This window comes from Dryobates pubescens, chromosome 2 (genome assembly GCF_014839835.1).
Source record: "Dryobates pubescens isolate bDryPub1 chromosome 2, bDryPub1.pri, whole genome shotgun sequence".
Taxonomy (NCBI): Eukaryota; Metazoa; Chordata; class Aves; order Piciformes; family Picidae; genus Dryobates; species Dryobates pubescens.
The window spans coordinates 17,749,327-17,767,448 of record NC_071613.1 but is presented as its reverse complement, the minus strand read 5'-3'; the positions used below and the strand labels follow the sequence as shown (position 1 = coordinate 17,767,448).

General features: G+C 54.6%; 1 protein-coding gene across 1 annotated transcript in view; it reads left to right on the top strand.

Moving 5' to 3' along the window:
* Positions 1 to 18,122, top strand: part of GALNT14 (polypeptide N-acetylgalactosaminyltransferase 14) — a 108,915-nt gene that overhangs the window by 39,842 nt on the left and 50,951 nt on the right. The window contains exon 3 of the mRNA XM_054171279.1: positions 14,102 to 14,200. Within this exon, the coding sequence (XP_054027254.1) occupies positions 14,102 to 14,200 (99 nt within the window). The remainder of the gene's footprint in view (positions 1 to 14,101; positions 14,201 to 18,122) is intronic.

The window sequence follows — 18,122 nt, the reverse complement described above, 5'->3', positions numbered from 1 at the left end:
TGGTGCAAGCCTTTCCCAGGGAGCTGTACCTGGCATTCCATCCCAGCCCTATGGCAGCAGCTGGCCTCTACTTCCTGCTCCAGGCAGCCTTTTTGGGGGGATGTTGTCCTCTGATGAGAGCCCTCTGTGACAGGCCCCAGCCACAGTGCTTTGCTGCCCAGGCTTTACCTTGCTCCCAGGTCCAAGTAATTCAAAATTCCTGGCCTCTGACCTGCCTGAGTTACCCTTGCCACAGCCCCAAGAGCTGCACTTGGGCTGAAGTGCTGAGACAGCAGCAGCATCTCTCCAGCCCCACAGCAAGCAATGTGCTTATTTATTGATTTATTCTTCTAGCTCCTTTTCACAGCAAGGACCAGATGCTCCTTTCTCTGGAGAGAGGAGCTGCCAGCCCTGACAGAGGCCTGCTAGAGCGGAGCTGAGAGCGAGTTGCTATTCCTGGAGAGGCTGAGTGCCAGGGATGGGAACCATCTGCCCCTGTTGAAAGGGAAGAGCCACTCGCTGCCTCCCCCTCGCCATACCCCCTGCTGCCTGCTGGCAGCCACCTTGCTCCTGGGCAGGTGGGCAGGGCGCTGCGTGCTGCTGCCCAGGAGCAGTTGTCACTAGGGAGGAAGTGAGGGCAGGGCAGGGGGGAGGGGCTGGGGCTAAGTGCCTTTGCTTCTCCTTTCCTTGACGGGACTCTGATTGACCGAATGTGTCCGAGCAGGGCTGGGGGGAGGCACCATCAGCTGAGCAGGACTGTGGGCAGGGAGGAAATGGGGCTGCTGGGAGCTCTAGGGGAGGCAGGGGCTGATAGGGGAGGCTGGAGAAGAGAGAAGGGTCCAGGCATGGTGGTCTGCAGAGAGAGGAAGGCACAGAGTCTGCAGAACCCTTTCTGGAAGGAAATCCTTGCTGATGTTGCAGGTGTCCAGGGTGAAGAGTCCAGTTCTGGAGCCCCTATTGCAGGAAGGAGGTGCTGGAAGGTGTCCAGAGAAGGGCCACGAGGAGGAGCAGAGGGCTGGAGCTGCTCTGCTCTGAGGACAGACTGAGGGAGTTGGGGTTGTGCAGGCTGGAGAGGAGAAGACTCTGAGGAGACCTTATTGTGGCCTTCCAGGATCTGAAGGGGGGGTCCAGGAAATCTGGGGAGGGACTTTTGAGGGTGTCAGGGAGTGATAGGACTTGGGGGGGATGGAGCAAAACTAGAAATGGGGAGACCGAAATTGGATGTTAGGAAAAAGTTGTTCCCCATGAGGGTGGTGAGAGCCTGGCACAGGTTGCCCAGGGAGGTGGTGGAAGCCTCTTGCCTGGAGGTGTTTGCAGCCAGGCTGGAGGTGGCTGTGAGCAACCTGCTGCAGTGTGAGGTGTCCCTGCCCATGGCAGGATGCTCACCAGTACCTCCTAGTCCTAACCCTGGTGCCCATCAGGAGAATAGAATAGAATAGAATAGAATAGAATAGAATAGAATAGAATAGAATAGAATAGAATAGAATAGAATAGAATAGAATAGAATAGAATAGAATAAGCCAGGTTGGAAAAGACCTTGGAGATCCTCCAGTCCAACCTATCCCCCAACACCATCTAATCAATAAACCATGGCACCAAGAGCCTCATCCAGGCTCTTCCTAAACACCTCCACCACCTCCCTGGGCAGCACATCCCAGTGGCCAGTCTCTGTTGCTGTGTGAAATTTCTTCCTACCCTCCAGTACCTCCTAGAACTGCCCCTGGTGCCCACCAGTACCTCCTAATCCTCGCCCTGGCACCCAGGACTGTCACTCCTTGTAGCCTCTCTGAGTGGTGTTTGTTCACCAGGAGGGTTGCAGAATATTTCCTGGAGTTGCCTTTGCTGGTGCAGCCGAGCCTCTGGACTTGCCAACACCAGCTCAATGTGCAAAGCCTGGCAAAGGCTTGAGCAGCAAGCAGCTGCTTGCCAGAAGGCATGGAGAGGGCAGATGCTTTTGGTGAGACGTGGTGCTGACAGCCAGTTGCTTAGCAATGTTTGCTGGATTGGGTCTTGGTTTTAAATTGCAGCCAGTGGAATAGTTTCAGATGGAGAGGAATGGTGGTGCCCTGAGGAACTTGTCTGCAGCCCCTGCAGGGCTGTCAGCCTTGTGCTTGGCTTTAAGGTAGATTACAGCTGTGGAAATGCCACAGCTTCCATGGGCCAGAGCATGTCCCTCAGCCTGGAAGAGCTCACAGCTGGATTGTTGCTCCTGGTGACCTGCTGTTAACTGTGTAGCTGGTCATAAACTAAGCTCTTGGACCTATGGAGACAGACTGAGAGAGCTGGGGCTGTTCAGTCTGGAGAGGAGACGGCTCTGAGGAGACCTAATTGTGGCCTTCTGGTATCTGAAGGGGGCTCCAAGAAAGCTGGGGAGGGACTTTTGAGGGTGTCAGGGAGGGACAGGACTGGGGGGAATGGAGTGAAACTAGAAGTGGGGAGATTGAGATTGGCTGTGAGGAAGAAGTTATTCCCCAGGAGGGTGGTGAGAGCCTGGCACAGGTTGCCCAGGGAGGTGGTGGAAGCCTCCTGCCTGGAGGTGTTTGCAGCCAGGCTGGAGGTGGCTGTGAGCAACCTGCTGCAGTGTGAGGTGTCCCTGCCCATGGCAGGGGGTTGGAGCTGGATGATCTCATCTTCTACAGCTTCTACAACTCCCACTGGGAAACCACAGGAGCAGCATGGCAGGGAGTGAGTCAGTGCCAGGCATGTACAGACAGTGGGATTGGACTTGGTGTTTCCAGTATTGCTCAGTGGCTTGGAAAGCCGACAGGGAGGATGTGTCAGCCCCAGCCAGGAGGCTCTGTGGTGCTGGTGGTGGCTCCTGGATTGCTCCCAGCTGCAGCAGACAGCTGCACCAGAGGCCAGGGTTTGCCAGGTGATTGCTCCATGTGCTGCTTGGGCGATCTCTGGTGCTCCTTGGGCTGCAGTAGATGTTGCAGAGGCTGTGGTGGTGGCTGAGCTGGGACCACGAGCCATGGCCACCACCACCTGGAGCTGAGGGCTGTGATCACTGACAGCAGTGAAGCAGAGGAGGATTCTGATATGATTTCTTCCTTTAAGAGCAGAGGGACATCCAGGCAGGCAGCTTGCAAGAAAGTTTGTGCCCCTGTGTGGTAGTTGGGTTCTGGTTGGACTCAATGACCTTTCAGGTCTTTACCAACCCTGAAGATTCTTTGATTCTATGGCCTGCCCTAAGTGGTCCTGCATTGCAGGGGTGTTGGACCTGATGATCTCTGGAGGTCCCTTCCAGCCCTTAGCATTCTGTGCTTCTGTGCCTCCTGCAGGGTCTGAGTGGCTCTGTGCTCAGCTGAGTTAGTGATTGCATCCCAGGGGTGGCAAGCAGTCAAGTGCACCGAGAGTACTGTAATATCTTCTTGGAAGTGAGGAGTTGGAGAGCAGAACAGCAGATTCTGACAGCATTGCCTTTGGCTGTGCTTGTTATGATCCCCCTTGGACTTCTCACTTTGCCTTCCCATCCTTCAACTGGCTTGCCTGCTAGATGAAAGCCATTTTTGAGATTAATAGAGGTGAACGCCGAGTCTCAACAGCTGGGGATGGATTTTGCACCCTGTATACAGATTTATCTGGCTTCTTGAGAGGCCCCAGAGGAGGAACTTTGTGTCTGGAGAATGATGTGTGGAAAAGCCCACCTTGTTCCACAGGCAGGACTGAGGGTGGGCTCGGCTCTGCTCCACCATCCTCAGCAGTTCCTGAGCATTAGGCTTGCAGGAACTGGTGGGTACCCAGCAGGTGGCTTGAGTTCCAGGGAAGGTTTGCAGGCTGCCCAGAGAGGTTGTGGAGTCTCCTTCTCTGGAGGCATTTGAAGCCCACCTGGCTGTGTTCCTGTGTGCCCTGCCCTGGGTGATGCTGCTCTGGCAGGGGGGTTGGACCGGATGATGTCTGGAGGTCCTTTCCAACCCCTGACGTTCTGTGATGATGTTACCCAGGTGGAGCTCGAAGAGCTGAGAGCAGACCCAAACCTGGAGGCTTTTGTGGTGCTGCTGCCTTTCCCTTTGCTGACTCCATGTGTTTCTCAGCGTGGGCTCTGGATGGGAGCTCAGCTAGTCCCCTGCCAGGCGCAGCCCAGGCTGGCTCCTGGGGGATCCTGGTATTTTTAACAGTTGCTTACTCAGCCACTGTCTTCAGAGCTGCTGACTCTGGATGTGCTGTGCTGGAGACCAGGGCACGAACTGGGGCTGGGGGTGGGGTGTGCAGACGTGGTGTGCACTGGGGCAGAAGAGGGGTGGGACAGCAGTAAGTGGGGCATTTCTGAGCAGAGGTGCCCTGAGTGCTGTGGGGATGGGAATGGATGGAGCTGTGCACTCTGAGATGTGAAGGGGGGAGGCATAGAATCATAGAATTGTCAGGGTCCTTAAGGACCTCAAGGCTCAGCCAGTTCCAAGCCCCTGCCATGGGCAGGGGCACCTCACACTGCAGCAGGTTGATCACAGCCACCTCCAGCCTGGCTGCAAACACCTCCAGGCAGGAGGCTGCCACCACCTCCCTGGGCAACCTGTGCCAGGCTCTCACCACCCTCATGGGGAAGGATGAGGGCAGCTCTTGGGAAGGACCTGGAGAGGGAGCTGGAGTGTGTGAGGAGCTGATGGCACCATCCAGGCAGGAGGTTTGAATGCAGGAGGTTGTGTCACTGAGTGCCTGTTTCACTCATACTCTTCTTCCTTTTCCTGGAGGGCAAAGCTGGTTCTTGCCTGAAAGAGCTGTGCTAGGAGCCCGAGTTATGGCCCCTGTCTGCACAGCCAGCAGAAGCCATTCCTGAGCTTGAGTGTTCCTGGCTGAAAGGGGGCTGCAGGGCAAAAGGGACCTGTAGTGGACCCCACAGGAGCCTGGCTGCAGGCAGTGAGGTTAACTGTGGACTATTCCAGCAAGCACCGTGGTGCAACGTTAGATTTTTCTGCTACTGTGTTTCTCTTAGAGCCTTTGAATCATTTGTTAGTGCTGGGAGGGGAGAACCTCCCTTGACCTGCTGGACACACTCTTCTTAATGCACCCCAGGATGCCACTGACAACCTTGGCCTTTCAGCAGGACAGCCACTCCCCAGTCCTCCTGCAGAGGGTTGTTCCTTCCTAGAGGAGGGAGAAGAAGGAGAAGGAGAAAGAAGGAGAAGGAGAAGGAGAAAGAAGGAGAAGGAGAAGGAGGGGAAGGGGAAGGGGAAGGGGAAGGGGAAGGGGAAGGGGAAGGGGAAGGGGAAGGGGAAGGGGAAGGGGAAGGGGAAGGGGAAGGGGAAGGGGAAGGAGAAGGAGAAGGAGAAGGAGAAGGAGAAGGAGAAGGAGAAGGAGAAGGAGAAGGAGAAGGAGAAGGAGAAGGAGAAGGAGAAGGAGAAGGAGAAGGAGAAGGAGAAGGAGAAGGAGAAGGAGAAGGAGAAGGAGAAGGAGAAGGAGGAACCACTGGTTGACTGCACTGATAGCCCAGAGCTGAGATGCTGTCTGTCCATCACTGCCACCTCTCTCTCTCTCTCTCTCTCCACAGCCTTCAGTCTCTCTCTCAGACCTTTGGGGAGGGACAGAGCTGGTACTGCCAGGGCTAATGATTCCTGAGGACAGAAGATGTGATGAAATATTAACCTCTTCCAAAACCAGAGACCCACTCAATTAGCTGCACTCTGGTGACACATTCACCCAGAGAGACCAGACTGTTCCCCAGATACCTCTGTGAGCTGGTGATCTCTCTGCATGTCCCTGTCACCATGGGGGCTGGGGAGGGAGGGAGAGGTAGGAATTCAGTTACAGGCAGTGACCTGAAGACAGCCCTCTCCCTTTCAAGGTGAGCCCTGTCTGGGCACAAGCACTGCTGCTGTTCCAGCAGCCCAGAAGGCAACCATGTGCTGGACTGCATCAACAGAAGTGTGACCAGCAGGACAAGGGAGGTGATTCTGCCCCTCTGCTCTGCTTTGCTGAGACCCTGCCTGGAGTGCTGCATCCTGTTTTGGTGCCTCCAGCACAAGAAGGACACAGAGCTGTTGGAGCAGGTCCAGAGGAGGGCCATGAAGATGATCAGAGGGCTGGAGCATGTTCTGTGTGGGGACATGAGACAGCCTTTGGTGCTGCAGGGGGCTGGAAGAGATGGGCAGGCAGCTGAGGCTTTCCTCCCCTCACCTGGGGCTGTTCAGCCTGGAGAAGAGAAGGCTCCAGGGAGACCTTAGAGCAGCCCTCCAGTGCCTGAAGGGGACCTACGAGTAAGCTGGGGAGGGACTTTTTGCAGGGGCTTGTGGTGCTAGGATGATAATGTTGCCCACCTGACCCATACCAGAGGGCCTGCTGGAGACTTCCTGATGGCCATCACTTCATCACTAAGTGCTTCAGCAATTCCAAGGTGCCATTGATCACTCTATGCCAGAGCCATCCTCTGCCCGTGACTGCTCTAACATATTGATCCCTTGGTTTATAGCTGTTACCTGCCATTGATTACTTTGATAACTTGCTCCAAGTAATTCGGACTGAATGAAGCTGTTTGTTTAACTCCCCTGCCTGTCTCACTGCTCCTATTGACCCAGGATCTTAGTGTGGGCTGAAATCGAAGCCAGCTATTGGGAAGTGATGGAAGTAATTCTCTGAGGCTTGCTGCTATTGGTAATTAAGGGCCATGAGACAGTCCCTTCCATCAAGCTCTCGTTTGGCTGTGTTCAGCTGCCCTGTGCCTCACAGGTCTGTGCCATCAGCTGCAGCCAAAGGGTGACCACAGGCAGCCATGGAACCACAGAGCTGTCAGGGCTGGAAGGGACCTCAAGGCTCAGCCAGTCCCAACCCCCTGCCATGGGCAGGGACACCTCACACTGCAGCAGGCTGCTCACAGCCACCTCCAGCCTGGCTGCAAACACCTCCAGGCAGGAGGCTTCCACCACCTCCCTGGGCAGCCTGTGCCAGGCTCTCACCACCCTCACTGGAAAAAATTTCTTCCTCATCTCCAGTCTCAATCTGCCCTCCTGTCACTACAAGCCCTTGTCAAAAGTCCCTCCCCAGCTCTCTTACAGCCCCCTTCAGGCACTGGAGGGCTGCTCTAAGGACCCCCTGGAGCCTTCTCTTCTCCAGGCTGAGCAGCCCTAATTCTCTCAGATGTGGGAGGTGCTCCAGCCCTCTACACACCTTCATGGCCCTCCTCTGGACTCATTCTCCAGCTCTTATGCTGGGGCACCAGGACTGGACACAGAACTCCTGCTGAAAGCACTACAGATCCCTGCATGCTGAAAGTCTTTTTGAGCTCTCACAGCATGGGGCAGGGCTTGTGCTTCTGCAGTTAGGACTGAGGAGGTGGTGTGGGGAATGGGGACTGTTTCTCTGCTTTGATTTGCCACCCAGAGCCAGGGAGCTCTGGTCAGCAAGCATTCTCCTTAGTGAAGCTTTACATCTGTGGTTCTGACCATAAGAAGTGCAATTTTGGGTTTTCCTGGCACCTAAAGATCTTTAATAAAGGACTGGTGGCTTTTTTTAGGTGCTGAAGTGTGTCCAAAGAGAGCAACCAAGGTAGTGAAGGGCCTGGAAGATCTTGTGAGGAACCACTGAAAGAACTGGGGTTATTTAGTCTTCAGAAGAGGAGTCTGAGGGGAGACCTCATTGCTCTCTACAGCTACCTCAGAGGGTAGAATGAGGTGGGGGTTGGTCTCACATGCAGCAAGTGAGAGGATAAGAGGAAACAGCCTCTATTTGTGCCATGGAAGGGTCAGGTTGGAGATTAGGAACAGTTTCTTCACAGAAAAGCTTCTTAGATGTGGGAAGAGGCTGCCCGGGGGAGGTGGTGGAGTCCCCATCCCTGGAGGTGTTTAAGAGACCTAAGGATATGGTGCTGAGAAGGGAGGTTGTATCCAGGTGGGGGTTGGCCTCTTCTCCCAGGCACCCAGCACCAGAACAAGAAGACACAGTCTCAAGCTGTGCCAGGGGAGGTTTAGGCTGGAGGGGAGAAGAAAGTTCTTCCCAGCAAGAGAGATTGGCCATGGGGATGTGCTGCCCAGGGGGGTGGTGGAGTCACCATCCCTGGAGGTGTTTAGGAAGAGCCTGGATGAGGCACTTGGAGCCATGGATTAGTTGTCAGGAGGTGTTGGGTATTAGGTCATAGGTTGGACTTGATGACCTCTGAGGTCTTTTCCAGCCTGGTCAATTCTGTATTCTGAGGAAAATAGTTTAGTAATAGTGGCTTAGTGGTAGTGTTGGGGTTGCAAGCTCTAGAGGAGGGGTTGGACCTGATGTCTCAGAGGTCTCTTCCAAGCTCCCCAGCTGCATGACGCCAGGGAGGTGCAAGGTGCCAGCTTTGCTTGTCCTGTCAGCAGCTGAAAGCCTCTGCTGTCACCTCTGCTGTTCTGGCAAACCTGGCATCAGAAACGTGGCCACACTGTCACGTTCTGCTGAGCACACAGAGGGTTCTGGGCTTCCTCCCCTGGAGTTTTCCTACTTTTTTCCATTTCTGTTGGCTTCTTTTTGCTTCAGTTGTGAAGAAGGAGGTCCAGAAAGGAGGCAGCCCCTGAGTCTGTGTGCAGGGCCCTGGAAGCCTGAATGATTCATGAGCTGCTTTGAAGATCAAGACACACAATCTGCTGTGACTGGGTTTAAATGCAGCCATGCTATTCTCTCTTTGCTTTCCAGGAGCTTCTCTTCTCTTTTTCTTTTTTAATTCTCCTCTTCTTCTCCAAAGACAAAAAAACCAAACCAAAAATCCAAGGAATTTTTAATGAACTCTAACTGCATCCTCTCATCAGTTTGGAGCCTTGCAGGCAGCAGCACATCATGTGCACAGCAGATTATTTTTGCCTCCTTGCATTTCCCCCTTCCTTCAAATGTGGCTGTTTGATTAATTTTTTAGATATCTATCTTGCAGGGGAAAAAAGACAGAAAGAAAGAAAGGAGGAGAGAGACCTAAGAAGGCAGTGAGTTAGAGGAAATACTGATTGTGGAGCAGCCAAATATAGCACTGCTTCACCTGCCAGAAGGGTCCTTTCTGGTCAGCCCAAGCAGCCCTGTGAGGAGAGGCTGAGGGAGCTGGGGTTGCTTAGCCTGCAGAAGAGGAGGCTCAAGGGAGACCTTCTTGTTCTCTGCAACTCCCTGCAGGGAGTTTGTAGCCAGCTGGGGGTTGGTCTCTTCTCCCAGGCACCCAGCACCAGAACAAGAGGACACAGTCTCAAGCTGTGCCAGGGGAGGTTTAGGCTGGAGAGGAGGAGAAAATTCTTCCTAGAGAGAGCAATTGGCCACTGGGATGTGCTGCCCAGGGAGGTGGTGGAGTCCCCATCCCTGGAGGTGTTCCAAAAAGGCTTGGATGTGGCACTTGGAGCCAGCTTTGGTTGTCAGGAGGGGTTAGGGATTAGGAGATACGTTGGACTTGATGATCAGGCTAGATGTTAGGAAGAAGTTCTATACAGAGAGAGTGATTGCCCATTGGAATGGGCTGCCTGGGGAGGTGGTGGAGTCACCATCACTGGAGGTGTTCAGGAGAAGACTTGATGGGGTGCTTGGTGCCGTGGGTTAGTTGTTTGGGTGGTGTTGGATTGGTTGATGGGTTGGATGCGATGATCTTGAAGGTCTCTTCCAACCTGGTTTATTCTATGTATTCTATGTATCTCTGAGGTCTGTTCCAGCCTGGTTGATTCTGTGATTCTGTGGGAAAAAAACCCAAACCACCAACCAACCAACTAATGAAAAGCCCAAACCAAACACACAAACCCCCAAAGCAAACAAAACCCCAAAGAAAAACCCAACCCAACCCAAACCAAACCCCACAAGGAAACAAACAAACAAAAACCCCAACAGGAAACCCCCAGCAACCCTCAGCCTGCCTTTGGTTTCCTGACAGGGTGGTGGGTGCTGTTTTGGGGTTCCTTTCCTCCTGCTGGCAGCAGTGTGCCCTGCAGCATGCCCTCAGCAGCACAGCAGGAGCAGGCAGTGCCAGCCTGTGGGCTGATTCCTCTCCCCTTGCGCCGTGCTCGGGCTGCGTGCTGCAGCTGGCTCTCACCAGCAGGTACTGAACTGGGGTGACCCAGATGTAACTGTCGCACAGGATCGTTCTGGACATGCTGGGCTGAAGGCTTTTCCAGGCTGTGGCTTTCATTACCCCAGCCTAAGTGCCAAGTGCACTCCACTTGCAGTGAATGACTTTGCATGGAAATCTGCCTCCTGGGGAGCGGAGAGGTTTAGCTGCAGGCTGCGCTGGGGGAAGGCAGCAAAGGAAAGGCAGCAACTAGGGAAGCTCTGGGAGGGCTGCTCAAAAAGCATCCAGGGGTGAGGCTCTTGGCAAGGGCAGTCAGGATTTCACAGGGACCCCCAGAGGAGCCCTGGCAGATGCAGCAGCTCAGCCTAACCCTTTCCAGGCTGGTTTGGGGGGAGGTTTGTTTAGCCTGGTCACAGAGGTGAACTGAGGCTGGGGGTGCTGGGGAGGGTCCTCACTAACTCCATAGCATCAGCACAGGCATCCATAGAATGGTTTGGCTTGGAAGGGACCTCAAAGGTCATCTAGTTCCAAACCATGGGCAGAGACACCTCCCAGTAGACCAAGCTGCCTTAGTCATTTATCCCATCTTTGGGATGTGATGAGCCTCATAGGATCCCAGGATGTTAGGGGCTGGAAGGGACCTCTGGAGGTCATCCAGTCCAACCCCCTGCCAGAGCAGGAGCAGAGACTCCAGCACAGGGCACACAGGAACACATCCAGATGGGGCTGGAAAGGCTCCAGAGAAGGAGACTCTACAACCTCTCTGGGCAGCCTGCTCCAGGGCTCTGGGAGCCTCCCAGGGCAGAAGTTCCTCCTCCTGCTGAGCTGGAACCTCTTGTGCTGGAGTTTCCATCCATAGCCCCTTGGCCTATGCCAGGGTGCAAGTGAGCAGAGCCTGTCCCCTCCCTCCTGACCCCCAGCCCTCAGCTATTGATAGACATTGATCAGATCCCCTCTCAGGCTTCTCTTCTACAGACTAAGCAGCCCCAGAGCTCTCAGCCTCTCCTCACAGGGCAGTGCTGCAGTCCCTTCAGCATCCTGGTAGCTCTCTGTTGGACTCTCTGCAGCAGATCCCTGTCCCTCTTGAGCTGGGCAGCCAGAGCTGGATGCAAGATTCCAGGTGAGGTCTCATCAGGGCAGAGCAGAGGGGGAGGAGAACCTCCCTGGCTCTGCTGGGCACACTCCTCTGAATGCAGCCCAGGATCCCCTTGGCCTTCTTGGCCCCCAGGGCACATTGCTGTCCCATGGATGATTTGTTCTCCACTGTTGTTGAGAAGAACAGCAGTGAAATGGAAATCACTATTGGGTGTAAAAAGGAGGAGCCCTGGAGCAGGCTGCCCGGAGAGGTTGTGGAGTCTCCTTCTCTGGAGCCTTTCCAGCCCCATCTGGATGTGTTCCTGTGTGCCCTGTGCTGGAGTCTCTGCTCCTGCTCTGGCAGGGGGTTTGGACTTGAGGATCTTTGAAGCTGCCTTCCAGCTCCTAACATCCTGTGATCTCCTATGACCCCCCGAGGCTGCAGTTTCCACCAGCTGGCTGAGAGGTGAGCCAGCTCCTGGTGCTGAACTGTTTCCTTTTTCATTCTGCCTTACTGGCATCATCTGACTGCAGGGAGGAGTGGGATTTAACCCTCTCCAGCCAGCCTGCAGGAAGTGAAAGCCACAACAGTAACCACAGTCCCTGCCTGCTTCCTTCCCAGGAGGAAATGTTGCAGACTCTGTAATTACTCTGACCTTTAGCTGATGGCATTTGTGGCTCTGTAGAGCGATGCCAACATATTCCTGGCTCAGGAAAGCCAGACACACCTCTCACACCTCCGTGCTGCTCGTTCCAGGTCCCTCTCAGTCTCTGTGGTGGCTTAAGAGGACACAGCAGGGCCGGAGGGCACTTCCTGCCCAGCCTGAGCAGCTCTGCATCACAGCCACCGTGTCCCTTCCCAGCCACATGCCCCTCTGGTGTCCCTGCCCAGATGCTACTCTTCACATTCTCAAATGAAGCAAGGAGGAGGACTGAACAAACAAGCCATCTTTCAACCAACCATTAGTTTGCTTTCCCAAAGTTCTGGACCACTCCAGGTAAAACAAACGAGGGCAGGGATGGGGAGGAAGAAGCAAGGCAGAGTAGCCAAATGTTGCTGGTTTAGGCTAGCAGCACAGCGGGCAGCCCAAGTGCCTGGGGTTAATGCCTGCTTTTTAACGAAGTTTTCCAGCCTTGCTTCTTGGAATAGCATTTCTGGTCCCTTACAAAGTGACCTACATGAAAGACAAAAGGTTGCACAAGAGGCGAAACGATTCCAAAGACAAAGGACAAAGCCCTGCAGCTTGAGAGAGCTCACAGTGAATCAGTAGCTGCTGCCTCTCACCAAAACCCTTCCCAAATCCTGCCTCAACTTGACCACAGCAGATTTCTCACCACTACCCTGCTCTTCCAGCACTCTCACCAACACCCAAAATTCATCATTCAACTGTTTCTAATGCTAGGTCCCTCCTCAAAGCACACAAGAGTTGCACAGCCACCTCACATGCAGCACAAGACTCAGTGGCATTGCCCTGTGCACCACCACCCTCGTTCAGCAAAGCTCCACCTCAGGGCCTCCAAAGACAGAGGGGTTCTGAATTACCAAAGAGCCCTGGGGCATGCCCTGGGCTGCTCATCCAGGTCTCTGTGTCCCCCTGCATCATTCAGGAAGCAACTTTAGCTGAGCTTTCCTAAGCTGGTGTGAGGAGCAAGAGGCTGCTGCTGGGTACCTGTTTTCATAGGATCCCAGGATGTCAGGGGCTGGAAGGGACCTCTGAATGTCTTCCAGTCCAACCCCCTGCCAGAGCAGGAGCAGAGACTCCAGCACAGGGCACACAGGAACACATCCAGGTGGGGATGGAAAGGCTCCAGAGAAGGAGACTCCACAACCTCTCTGGGCAGCCTGCTCCAGGGCTCTGGGACCCTCCCAGGGCAGAAGTTCCTCCTCCTGCTGAGCTGGAACCTCCTGTGCTGGAGTTTCCATCCATTGCCCCTTGTCCTATCCCAGGGTGCAAGTGAGCAGAGCCTGTCCCCTCCCTCCTGACCCCCAGCCCCCAGCTATTGATAGACATTGATCAGATCCCCTCTCAGGCTTCTCCTCTGCAGACTCAGCAGCCCCAGGGCTTTCAGCCTCTCCTCACAGGGCAGTGCTGCAGTCCCTTCAGCATCCTGGTAGCCTCTGTTGGACTCTCCAGCAGGTCCCTGTCCCTCTTGAGCTGGGCAGCCCAGAGCTGGATGCAAGGTTCCAGGTGAGGTCTCAGCAGGGCAGAGCAGAGGGGGAGGAGAACCTCCCTGGCTCTGCTGGGCACACTCCTGTGTGGGAGTGGGGGAGAGGTGGCTTGGAATTGGCACTGCAGTGATGCTCTTAGCTCTGCCAGTGCCACCAGCCAGGTGGGTGTGACAGCATCTGGGCCCTTGCCTCAGCCCAAGAAAGGGACAAAACCTTCATCATGATAACCCAGTGCTGCTGGGGGGACACCAAAACCTCACAGCGCCAGTGAGGCATCATAGGACTTGCAGCTGCTTTTCTCCTTTCTTCCCTTGTCCTGTGGACACAGGGGATAGGGAGAGGAGGGGGGAAAGAGGAGGAAGCCTCTGGTAGCCCCTGGTTTTGTCCAGGGGGGGTTCTTGTGCTGTTTATGAATTGTAAATACATGTAAATATTGTATGTTTTGTACATATTCATTGCATCCCATGTTTCCACACTGTAGATGTGCTTGCAAATACAGCTGCATTTGCTTCCATCTGAGCTGCTCTGGCAGTTTTCTTTTGGGGATAGTCTCTCCAAAGCAGCTGGGGGGAGGGGGTAATTTCAACCCACCACCTGTCCAAAGGGTCCCACTCCCTGTTGGTGGGGGGAGGCTGGGTGTGCTGGCTGCCAAGCCAGGCTTAGAGAAAAGGCCTGTGAGTTGGGGGCCTCCTTTCTCAGCCTTTCTCAGCTGTTAATTTACAGCCAAGCTCTTCCTGCTGCTTTAGTCCTGCATGACTCAGTTGGCAGTTTGTGGGCTCCTTCAGGAAAGGTTCACACAGACACCCACTGTGGTGGTGTGCTTGGTTGGGCTTTGTTTGGTTCTTAGCAGAGGCTGGTGAACCAACTGATGATGGACTTCTGTGTTCCTGCAGTGAGGTCTCTCTTAGAACTGCAGTCCCTGAAAGGCCTTTTCCTCTTTCTCCCTCCCCCAGGTGCACGACTCTGCGCTATCGCCAGGACCTTCCACCAACCAGCGTCATCATCACCTTCCACAACGAGGCCAGGTCCACCTTGCTCAGGACCATTAGGAGGTAAGAGCTCCTGGTGTGCTGGGAATGCTCTTCCCTTAGAACAGAGTGGAGGGAGCAGAGGTTTTCCTGGGCAAAGGCAGAACCTGCCAGCAGCAGGGCTGGACCCTACTAGCTGTGGTCTCAAGTGGTTTCCAGGAGAAACTGGCATTAAGGTTGTACTTGGCAAAGACAGCAGCTGTGCTCCCACCAGGGTCTGCCATGGGGTGCTCTTGGGGAGGTCAGACAGAGTCTGGGGTAAGTTTTCTATCCAGCTGTGTATCAGTGCTGAGCTGTACCTCTGTTTTGCCCCAGTCCTCCCAGGCTGACAGCTCTTGACTGCAGAGTTCTGCTCTGGTAGTGCTGTGTGAGGCTCTCCCATCAAGGGAGCTTGGGTGTGCTCTGCTCTGTAGTACTGCATGTTCCACAGATCAGACAATCATAGAATGGGAGGGGTTGGAAGGGACCTCCAGAGATCATCCAGTCCAACCCCCCTGCCAGAGCAGCATCACATAAGGCAGGTCACACAGATGGGTCCTGAAAGTCTCCAGAGAAGGAGGCTCCACAGTCTCTCTGGGCAGCCTGCTCCGGGGCTCCAGCAGAGCAAAGAAGTTTTTCCTCATGTTGAGGTGGAACCTCCTGTGTTCCAGTTTGTGTCCATTGCTCCTTGTCCTATCAAAGGAAACCACTGCAAAGAGACTGGCAGCCTCTCCTTGACACCCACCCTTCAGATGTTTATAAACACCAATAACATCTCTTTCAGCCTTGTTTTCTCCAGGCTAACCAGCCTCAGGGCCCTCAGCCTGTCCTCATCAGACAGATGTTCCAGTCCCTTCATCACCCTCACAGCCCTCCCTTGGATACTCTCTATCCCTCCTGAACTGGGGAGCCCAGAGCAGGACACAACACACCAGCTGATGCCTCACCAGGGCAGAGTAGAGGGGGAGCAGAACCTCCCTTGACCTGTTGGCCACACTTTCTTAATGCACCCCAGGATACCCTTGGCCTTCTTGGCCACCGGGGCATGTTGCTCTCCCATGGGCAGCTTACTGTCCACCAGCACCCCAAGCTCCCTCTCCACGGAGCTACTCTTCAGCAAGCCAGCCCCTAACCTGTGTTGCATGGTGTTGTTCCTCCCCAGCTGCAGGACTCTGCACTTACTCTTGTTGAACCTCACTAAGTTCCCCTCTGCCCAGCTCTCAGCCTGCCCAGGTCTCATGCCCATGTAGTGATGCTTGTTGCCTGCTGCAAGCCTTAGTAGTTAAACCACAGCATCCCCAGGGACCCCCTCCCATTGTTGGTGCTGGTCAGAGTGGGGAGTCAGGCTGGCTGGGGGAGGTTTCAGCTGTGCCCTGTCCAGCCTCATGTCCTCACAGGGCTCCTCTCTGAAGCAGCATCCTTCCTGGAGTGAGGGCAGGAGTGCCACAAGTGAGTTTGACAGCCCTGAAATTGAACTCCTGCCTTGCTTTGTGGTTCCATGCCCAACCCCATCTCCTTTGCTTCACTCTTAATAATCTGTCCCAGCTTTCTCTCCAGGCTATGTGGATTCCAGCTGTGCACAGCACTGGCCCTTGGTACTGCATACCAGCTCCTTGGTCCTGAACTTTCTCTTCTACCTTTACAGTGCCTTGCATGGGTTTGCCATGCTGCAGACCCCTTTGTGACAGAGGGGGCCAGGCAAAGCCAAGTGAGGTCCTCTAGCACCTGAGATACAGGATGCTTATAGCCTGGACAGTGAAGGGACCATAGAATCATTGAATTGTGAGGGCTGGAAGGGAGCTCAAAGCTTAGCCAGTCCCAACCCCCTGCCATGGGCAGGGACACCTCACACTGCAGCAGGTTGCTCACAGCCACCTCCAGCCTGGCTGCAAACACCTCCAGGCAGGAGGCTTCCACCACCTCCCTGGGCAGCCTGTGCCAGGCTCTCACCACCCTCATGGGGAACAACTTCTTCCTCACATCCAATCTCAATCTCCCCACTTCTACTTGTGCTCCATCCCCCCCAGTCCTATCCCTCCCTGACACCCTCAAAAGTCCCTCCCCAGCTTTCTTGCAGCCCCCTTCAGACACTGGAAGGCCACAATTGGGTCTCCTGGGAGCATTCTCCTCTCCTGCCTGCACAACCCCAACTCCCTCAGTCTGTGCTCACAGCAGAGCAGCTCCAGCCCTCTGCTCCTCCTCCTGGCCCTTCTCTGGACACCTTCCAGCACCTCCAGATCCTGCCTGGCACAGAGGCTCCAGAACTGGGCACAGAGCTCCAGCTGTGGTCTCAGCAGAGCAGAGTAGAGGGGGAGAATCACCTCCCAGACATAATGGGCAGGAGGGATTTTGCTCTTCTTAGACTCCTCCTAGCTGCTGGAGGGTTTTAATGCTCAGTGAATGCTGAGGCTGAGCTGTGTTTCAGGCTCTGCTCATGCCTTGTGCATGGCTCTTGGGGAGGCTGGAAGTGCTCTGACTTGTGAAGCAGAGGCACCAACACGTGGCCTCTGCAGCAGCCCTTCCACAAGCCCTGTCAGCAGTGTTAGGGACAGTTTGGTAATGAATGATTTATGTTGTCAGAGCTCTTGAGAAGAGCTGCTGGACTGTGTCAGATCAGTTTAAAAGCTTGATGATCTTTGCACAGCATTATAACATTTGGGGGGGGGGGGGGGGTGGAAAGCTGAGTTAATCAAATGCCCAAATCCCTGTAAATGATCTGTAGAGGTCAGGAGAGGCTGAGGGACATGGGGTTGTTTGTCCTGGAGAAGTGTAGGCTGTGGAGAGGACCTCCTTGCTCTCTACAGCTGCCTGAAAGGAGGCTGGAGTGAGGCTGCTGTTGGTCTCTTCTCCCTAGTATCAGCTGATAGAAGGAGAGGAAATGGCCTGAAATTGTGCCAGGGGAGGCTTAGGCTGGAGATTAGGGAAAATGTCTTTGCTGCAAGGGTGGTCAGGGACTGGCACAGGCTGCCCAGGGGGGTGTGGAGTCCCCATGCCTGGAGGTGTTCAAGGGATGTGTGGGGCTGGCACTCTGGGACATTGGCCACGGTGGTCACAGGTTGGGGGCTGGACTGAGTGACCTTAGAGGTCTTCCCCAACCAAACCAATTCAGTGATTCTATCATTGTGTAACCAGGCTTGTGAATGCCTCCCAGTGCCTAGGTCACAGGGCATGGGTGTCCTGAGAAAGGGGAACAGAAGAGGGGAGAAGAGGCCAGGAAGGAGGAGCTCTTCACATTCTTTTTGCCTTCTCGACTGTGCAGACAGTGCAGACAAACTGCCACTGGCTGCTTGTTCAGCCACTCACTTTCTGAATCACCTTGGGCACATTTCTTATCCCTCCAGGGGCTGCTGCACATCTTTCAAGCTCCAGGGCTGGTGACAGTCCCCAAGAAGACAGGAATTGGATCTCATAGAATCACAGCAGGGTAGGGCTTGGCAGGGACCTCTGCAGATCTTCCAGTCCACCCCTGCTGCCAAAGCAGGGTCACAGGCTGGACTCAATGATCTCAGAGGTCTTTTCCAGCCTCAATAGTTCTGTGGTTCTGTGATCACCCAGAGCAGGTCACACAGGAGCACATCCAGGGGGGTCTTGGAAGTCTCCAGAGAAGGAGGCTCCACCACATCTGTGGGTTTGCATGAGTAAAGGCAAGGAGAGAAGGCAGGAGCAAAAGGAGAGAATAAACAATGCAGTGACATTAACAACAACAGCAAACCCACAGCGATTTCTTCTTTCCTCTTTTCCCTTCCTGTGCTGGCCTGGGCTTAGGAAGGGAATCCAGCTCATTGCCCAGCTCTAGCTGCCCAGCTCCTCCAGAGGGAGAGCTTAATGACGTCCCCAGGGCCTCCGCAGTCACTGGAGGGGAAGGAGCTGCAGATGTACTCCTCACCACCCGGGGCTGTGCAGGATGCTGGGGCTCTGTGCTTAGGGACAGCTACTCCACGGCTTGCTGATGAGAATATCATCCCCT